Genomic DNA, 7,983 nt, shown 5'->3' with positions numbered 1-7,983 from the left:
GGGGGGGGCCCCCCCCCCCCCACTCCCCTGCCAGTGCAGGGAACGGCCCCTCCCACACCTGGGAGTGTGGTTGCTGTGGATTGGCTGGGGGCCGGGACCTGACAGGAGGAGGGCCAATCAGAGGCCTTCCTCAAGCTCTCGCTGGGACATGCTGCCTCAGGCAGGGAAGGCTGGTACTGAAGACAAGGTATGGAAATTGCCCAAACCATGGGCTGAAGAAGCCAGTGGGCAGAGCAAACAGACAGGAGATGGTTAAGTCCAGGGGGTCTTTCAGCCCCAGGGCCAGCTGTCCTTCTACAAGCATTCTAACACATTCCTTAAGATTCCAAGGATTGTAATGCTTAAGGCTTCCTCCTTTTGTCAAGGAAGAGTCTTCTGCAAGCCCTCAGAAGGCTCCCTGGCCCTTGGCGGTCTCCTGTCCAAGGAGCAGGCAGGCATTCCCACCAGGGCCAGGGTCTGCCTTCCTGATGTTTTATGGTCACCAGTGGCACAGCCTCCTTCTGCAGCAAGCTTTCTAAATGTGGCAGCGATGGTGTACAGGTCTCTGTGATTAAGGCAATTAGGCATAAAAAGTAAAAAAAATACATGTCTTTGTCAGTGTAGGTGAAAACATATTACTGTTGGTGGCTAGAGCTTCACCAAGGGAGTCAGCACAGATACAACAATCAGCTGCAGTTACTACCACCTGGTGTTCACCCTTCCTGACAGCTAAAGTTGATGGCCCCGAGCCACAGGGAGGTGAGGAAGGAAATTCTGTCTCGGCCTCATGGCACTGAGGAAGCTGCAAGGGTTCTGTAAAGGCAAACAGAGGTACCACAGAGCTCATGCAGAACTAAATATTTGCAGAAGGTAGTGACACACACACACACCTACACACATGTGCACACACATGGGAGACTACTATTCATAAACCTGCTTGGACTAGTTTGAAATTCTGAGACCAAGAGAGCCTTGTGGGGCTCATGGGACCAGTCTCGAGGGGCTTGCCACGTCCTCACCAGGCCCACTGAGCCACTGAGTCACTGCACATCAGCTCTCCTTACCTTAGATCATCCCCTTCTGCTGAAGACAGATCCACAAACCAGAAGGTGTCTCAGAGACCAATTATCTTTGCTTACCAATAAGGAAACAGAGGCCCAAAGAAGGGAATTGATTCAGTAGGACCCAGGGAGAAACACAGCACTCCTGGCAGGTGTGAGTTTTCACCACAGCCCTCAACACCATGTACTGCAAGCCCTGTGGGACTGTTTGTTGTAAACCTCAATTGATGGGTAATTGATCATTAAAGAATTCACCGAAATACCGAGTTGTTTCCCACAGAAACTTCTATGCCTATTTTGAGTAGTCCATTTAGGAAACTGTAAAAACTCCTCTTGTGAATTAACCTGAAGTACACATAGCACTGAGAAACCCTGCTCTCAAATCATTGGCTGTGTGCAGCTTGGCTGTTGGAAATCCTGAGAAACAGCCTCGATTTCCAACCCAGTGTGGAGCTTCTGATAACGGGCTTTGAGACACAACAGTCAGCGCTATCCTGTCTTTCCCTGGATCGTGGACACGATGCCCTCACTGCAGCACGTGGAGTAATGCTAGACCAGTGGCTCATCCCAGGTGGTCCTTGGCTGCTGAGCTCCATCAAATGACAGGAGCACTGTCAGACCAACAGCTTGGAAATTCACTCAGCACTCATGAGAAAACGAGGCACACTTGACATTCTGTTCTGCTTAAAATCTCACCTGGCTTTCAGTACAAGTGTCTTTCATAAACATGCCATCAAGGGTTTGCCACTCAGCGAGGTCTCATGGCAGAGGTAGGCGTACCCCCCTTGCCTACTCAGTGGCTCTGCTTCAGCTCTGAAACATGGGCACTTCCCGGGCTAAGAAACATTCTTCACTTTGAGGTTGATACGAAATAGCCATCTTAATTTTTAACAGCCATTATTACTGAGCTGGGCCAATAACAAACTTAAAAAAAACCCTTTTCCCCATAGATGTTATATTTTTCCTTGAAAAAGACTCCTTTAAAATGGCCCAACATAGGGCCGGCGCGGTGGCGCACTGCTACATGGCCCAACATAGGGCCGGCGCGGTGGCGCACTGCTACATGGCCGAACATAGGGCTGGCCCAGTGGTGCACTGCTTCAGTGCGCCGCTTGGGAGCGCGGCGGCGCTCCCGCCGAGGGTTCGGATCCCACATACAGACCAGCCGCTCACTGGCTGAGCGAGGTGTGGGCGCAACACCGAGGGTTGCGATCCCGTTGCCGGTCCAGGTCCTGTACGGGCGCGACACTGAGGGTTGCGATCCGTTGCCGGTCACAAAAAAAGACAAAAAGGAAAAAAAAAAAATGGCCCAACATATACATTTCTCACGTAGAAGGCATCTCTTTCAGTCATCATCCAGTTGTCCCAATTCTTTAAGCCTCAGGTCTGTGACAGCTGCTGCTCTGATATGGAGGCTGAAGGGAAACATGAGGCCCTGCTAGGACAGGGGAAACACACAGCGTGTATACACCCACCCAGCGGAAGGGACCGGACCCAAGGTAAGGCCTTCACAGGGCGCTGCTGGCAGGACTACCTGTACATACCCTGCACACACATCACCCCAACAAACAGTAAGGCTTCAGTCACCCCATACTGCCTCATGAAGAACAGCACAGTATGTACCTGCTGTGCTGACATGCAAACGTGGTTCTCCCAGGGGGCTGACACGGGTGTGTGCACAGACACACATGCATAAAGAGACTTTTAGGGATTGTAATACTCACTCAAAAATGCAAGAATTAAAATTACTCTGCATGTGATGATGTTGTTTTTAATTCAAATTAAGGACAAAAGCTGGTCACATTCAGGTATTAACAGTGTCATGTAGGAGATAAAGACCATTCTTCTCCTCTTGGTTAACCTGGTCCTACAGTTCTTTAAACCCATTTGGTACTGTCCCCTGAGCAGGTCCACTACGCTGCTCTGTAACAAAGGCTGGGCCCGCGAGCAGTGGGACAGCACCTCACTGGATGTCATCATCGTCAAAGAGATCTTCGAAGTCTAGGTAAACAAACAGAATCACATATTAACAGCCACACAAGGGCAAGCAACTGATAAATGAATTATATGATAGTTTAAAATACAGAAAAAACAGTAAACAACACAATCAAAAAGGACTTTCCCCATGATAGGCTCTCAGTTTTATCCAAACAGGGCTCACAGGTACAGTCCAAGGAGAGAGCGTTGTTTACAAAGTATTTTTAATCTTGTTTTTATTTATAAGACAATCTGGAGAAAATGCATGCAGGGGTGTTCTGGACCACATGGAGTGCCATGGCACAGCCACAGCTGAGCACCCTGTACACGTGAACACCCATGTCTGCACTGAGAGCCACTGCAGTCAAGGCACTGCTATTGCTGGCGTGAGTGGGAGGCTGAAAGGCACATGCAGGTCCTCGGGCACAGACACAGCGACCCTTCTGCACACCATGAGAATGAAAATGCTGGGGGGTGGGATGAAGAAAGGCAGTGGAAGGACCGAGTCACATGAGAATTACACCCTTTCGGGGCATCTGAACAACGGTCAAGCTAGAGGAATGGGCTAAGTGCCGATCCTGCTGGAAGAAACGTAGCAACTCGCAGTGCACTTCTTTGGGTGACCACAGTTATGGCCACTCCATCCTTCGGTTTACTCTTATACAGCTTCCATGTTCCCTACCTTGGGCAAATATTGCTTTCACAATGGGAAAAGAAAGAACTAAAAACCCATTCCTATGTACTGTGCACTAAAAACGTGTAGCATGAATCATGAACTAGAGATGAAGTTCACCTCCTCGATGGTCAGAGCGAAGCAGCAGGAGGTATGCTCGCACCATGGCCCTTCTGGGGAAGAGGAGTGTCCCCAACGCAGCTCTGGCCACTGCAGAGGGCCCTGTCTCTCTGCAGCCACAATGACACACTCTGTGTCTTCCTGCAGCCTGTGCTTCGGTGTGGTTCTGCTGCTCTGAGCCAATCGGCCCAGTCCCCATTCCCAGCTTACTCCTTCAAACCTCTGCTCTGCTGTCACCTCCACAGAAACCTCCCGTCCACCCTTTGTCAGGGCTCTCCCCACAGAACTGTCCCTGCCTGCTGCCCTGCCTAGATGCCCCACTACTTTGTAAAACACAGTGAGAGAGGGCAGGGGATCTTTTCTATGGTTAGAACCCCACTGCCCAGCAGATAACAGCCCAGCTGAACCCATCTGTCTGGAGAGTAAAAAGGACCTGGAAGAGCCCTATCCAATGTCCACTCGGGTCTCTCAATGGCAAATGGCTTCTGAGCACATGGGACTGTCACAACCTGATGGGGCAGGGCAGTGTGGCGCCGTGCACTTCATGAGCTTAGTTGGTGGGTAGGCAGGAGTGGGCACGAAGCTCCTCCACGCTCCTTTCCTTTCCAGCCCTGCTGCTCCAGCAGATTAGAAACATGCCTAACCTGCTCCTGCTGCTAAGCGCTCACCTGACAGGACAGGTCTGGGTCCCTCTCAGAGATGCTTTCTCGTTGTCAGAATTAAAGGGCTGTTTTTGGAAATCACATGAACTCAAAACACTTGAACACAGGCAATCAAGTCTAAACCAATGGGCTGACAGAGGGTAAATGGGACACTGAAGGAGACCATCCAAGTGGGAGTCGCTCGTGCCAGCATTAGGAATCACACAGTCCTGCCGCATGAGGCATCTTCAAAGCCACCCACGTGAGCTGGTGTTGTCACAAAGGCGTTTTTGGAGAACACCCTATCCCTCTGCACAATTTGCTCCCTCTGATGGCAATGCCCTTCTCCCCACACCCTCTAGCATAGAGAATTCAGAGAAATGCTATTCTAGAGGTTCAGCTCAAATGTCACTTCCCCCAGTTCTGAAACCCCTTTATGGGAGCCTCAGGGGCACGGCCAGGCTCCCCGGGAATCCCGCGCCCTCATCTAGCAGCTTAGCTTCTCCTGTTAGGCAAAGCTGGCTGACAATAAGCCAGACAAAACAGCACTGCAGGTGTCTTTGGTAAGTTAGAAACCAATGCGGCCAAGACAACATCCTGGCTGCCACTAAGTAGTAACCAAAGTTCATTTTAGGGGCAAGCACCATGGATTAAAGTAGAATGAAAAAGGGAGAAAAATATCGCTTAACTCTCCTGAGTAAGAACCTATCTTGTGTTTATACTTATTATTTGAACCCTGAGTAAGGGTTAATATAATCTGTAGGAACAAGGCCTTAAGAAATCAGAAAAGAAGAGAAATATCCCCATGAAGAAATCTGAAGATTTTATATAAAATTAGTTATATAAGGTTATATAAAGTTATATCAAGGTTTTCACTATTTATTTGGTAAAACTTCACCCATGTTCTTGGTAACTAGCATTAAAGCCCTTAAACAAGCGATGGAAACATTGCCTGCATCCTGATTTCAGAGATCAGGGAAGGCCTGAAGACGGAGCACGGCTGTTACTCTGCACTGGCAGCCGAGGGCACAAGAATCCAGGTGGGCAAATGGGTGCAGGCTGAGAAAGGAGGAGAGGAAAACCAGCCAACAGGAGGGAGCCAAGATGAGAGGACCCAAACTGTGTTTCTGTGCTTGTGCCTGGGGCGACGGACCAGACCCTGCTACAGTCTCAGGTGTCCCGAAGTGTGTGCTAATGCTAGTGCTCAAACTCAGCCACTGGGATGTAAGACTGGGAGCAATTTCATGTTACTTTTCCTCTGCCAGCAGGGCTGACTGCCAACACTAACAGCTACTGTCATCACCCTAGGCTTTCTGCACTGTGTGTGTGCTAATGCTAGTGCTCAAACTCAGCCACTGGGATGTAAGACTGGGAGCAATTTCATGCTGCTTTTCCTCTGCCAGCAGGGCTGACTGCCAACACTAACAGCTACTGTCATCACCCTAGGCTTTCTGCACTGTGTTCCAAATTGGCACAAGCTCTGGGCTTTACTGTTCTATGATCCAAATTATCCATGTCACAAAGTTGCTCTACTGCACTCACCTGCAATGGAAACATTCAGATTGGACGTGGCATCCCACAGCCCCGCTCCTTACCATTGAAAAAGTCGGCATGAACTGCCTTTTCATTGGCTGCCAGGTCCATCAGGAGCCCTGTGCTGCCTCCTGCCTGGGAATGGAAAACAGGGCTATTTCAGCTGTGTTTTCCGAGAGAACACGTGATAAGTTACAGTGTCCAGGCCCCTTCCACAGAGTAGGAAGGTGGGTGATGGGAAAAACGCTCAAGTTTCAAACAAAGAATGTGTGCAGGAATTCAAAGGAATTATTTTTAAGCTCTCTCAAGGACTTGCTTTCTTGTTTCCTCCTTGCCTTTTAAAAAGAAACCTACCACTGCCCTAAGCCCCACTACCTCTCTGTAAACCTCAAGTAGACGTTTCCAGTCCCCTATTGGACACTGCCACAGAAGTCACAGATGTGCAAAACTGAGCCTGAGGACCCTGCTCTGGATCCTTTTCCGCTTTCTCCTGAGAACGAAACCATTTCCCTTGGGAAACAGGCCTGTAACAGCCCCAAGGTTCTGGTGGGGACTGCCATCATAGGACCTTCCACTGCCAAAACTCTACGGCGGTGAGAAAACCATGCCACAACCAAAGCTGGGCAATCTGATGCATTCATGATTGTGAATCTTGTTTAAAGTCACCTAGTGACAGTCGGAGCAGAGTCCTCTGACGGCAGCATCCTAGACAGCTGGCCACTGCTGTTCCTGCCCTGGCTCCTCCATTCTCAAGGCTCCTGCTGCTGCCCTGACTCCTCCATTCCCAAGGCAGTTTGCTCAACCCTTCCCTGGTTCTCAAGTAGCTGAGCGCCTCCCACGTTCCCTTTCATGGCTACTCTCCCCTGTTCTTTCTTTCCTGAGAGAAAAGCTCAGGATGCTCAATCCCCTCCCTTTTCTTTTCAGCCTCCCTCCCCTGTCCCCATCACCACCATAAGCCATGGCGATTCTACCACTTAATACTGGACTGAGTTCGTCCCTACCTCCATCTGCCTCATCCAGACCCTATTCAAGTCTCCTCTCCATTTCCATCTTCTTACTCTCTCCCACCCAAACCCAACCTCCAAACCCTCCAAAGTGACCATATCACAGAGCACATCGAAGCGTGTCAGTCACTCCTACTGTCAAACCCTCCAGTGGCTCCATACTGAGTAGGCGGTGACTTTAAGGTGGGACTAAGAGGTCAGGGTTTAGTGGCAGTGCTTTAGGAGGGGGGTGCTTGGAGACCCCCCCCCCTTAGCACCACGACAGGTCCGGCCCCAGCTGCTGACACCCCTCTCCAGCACAGTAAGCCCCGCCGCGGTGAACTGCGTGGCGTCCCCTCCCTTGTGACCCAGCGGGCGCCAGCCGGCAGGACTCTGCCGCAGGGCCTTCTCCCTCTCCTCCGTCCAGCGGGCGATCGCCCGTGCGTCCCTCAGCTCTCGGCCGCAGCGGCAGCTCCTGTCGCAGCCCCTCGCTGAGCCGCCCCGGAGCCGGGACCTCCGTCGGAGCCCCGCCAATTTCCCTGCCCCTCGCATCCGCCACCCACAGCCACGAGGCGGGGCGCTGCCGACAGTCCGTGCACCCTGAGCTCGGGGAGGGCCCCGTGGGGGCGAGGCTGGCCCTGGGGTCTCGCACCGCAGCCGCCTCGGGCGCGGTCACCGCACGGCGCGGTGCAGTTTCAGGAGGAAGGAGGTCGCCTGCCCTCGCGTTGCAGCGCTGTGCCCGCTCCTTCCGGACGGGGTCTCCAAGAGGCCCTCCAGTCGCCCCTCCGGAGGGAAGCGCCCCATCTCCTGACGCCAGCTCAGGGCCTGCGACAAGGCCTTCGCTGCGTCCCCGCAGCTCCCGCCTCCGCGCGCCAGGCTTGGCGGAGGCCGACCGAGCGCGCCCCGCCCGCCTCACCTCGTCCAGGTCCACGTAGGGCCCGGCGCCCTCAGGGAACATCTCGTCCACGGCCGGCTTCATGGCGGGCCCGCGGCGCTCAGGCCCACTTCCGGCCCGC

At 52.3% G+C, this 7,983-nt stretch overlaps 2 protein-coding genes across 3 annotated transcripts in view; one reads left to right on the top strand and one right to left on the bottom strand.

The window, feature by feature from the left end:
- LOC103602273 (olfactory receptor 12-like) overlaps positions 1-102 on the top strand; it is an 8,613-nt gene extending 8,511 nt beyond the window's left edge. The window contains exon 3 of the mRNA XM_008586687.1: positions 35-102. Coding sequence (XP_008584909.1) covers positions 35-102 — 68 coding nt within the window. The remainder of the gene's footprint in view (positions 1-34) is intronic.
- Positions 103-2,785: 2,683 nt separating this feature from the next.
- Positions 2,786-7,983, bottom strand: MYEOV2 (myeloma overexpressed 2). Of its 2 annotated transcripts, XM_008586686.1 has the most exons (3): positions 7,884-7,983; positions 6,047-6,119; positions 2,786-3,041 (listed from the first exon to the last, which is right to left on the bottom strand). In XM_008586686.1, exons 1-3 carry the CDS (start codon positions 7,944-7,946, stop codon positions 3,004-3,006), a joined length of 174 nt encoding a protein of 57 aa, XP_008584908.1. In that variant the 5' UTR covers positions 7,947-7,983; the 3' UTR covers positions 2,786-3,003. The 2 variants fall into 2 exon arrangements, with proteins under 2 accessions (XP_008584908.1, XP_008584907.1); XM_008586685.1 differs by lacking the exon at positions 6,047-6,119.

The sequence above is a fragment of the Galeopterus variegatus genome, unplaced genomic scaffold (genome assembly GCF_000696425.1).
Source record: "Galeopterus variegatus unplaced genomic scaffold, G_variegatus-3.0.2 Scaffold4079, whole genome shotgun sequence".
NCBI lineage: Eukaryota > Metazoa > Chordata > Mammalia > Dermoptera > Cynocephalidae > Galeopterus > Galeopterus variegatus.
This window is presented reverse-complemented; position numbering and strand designations above follow the sequence as displayed.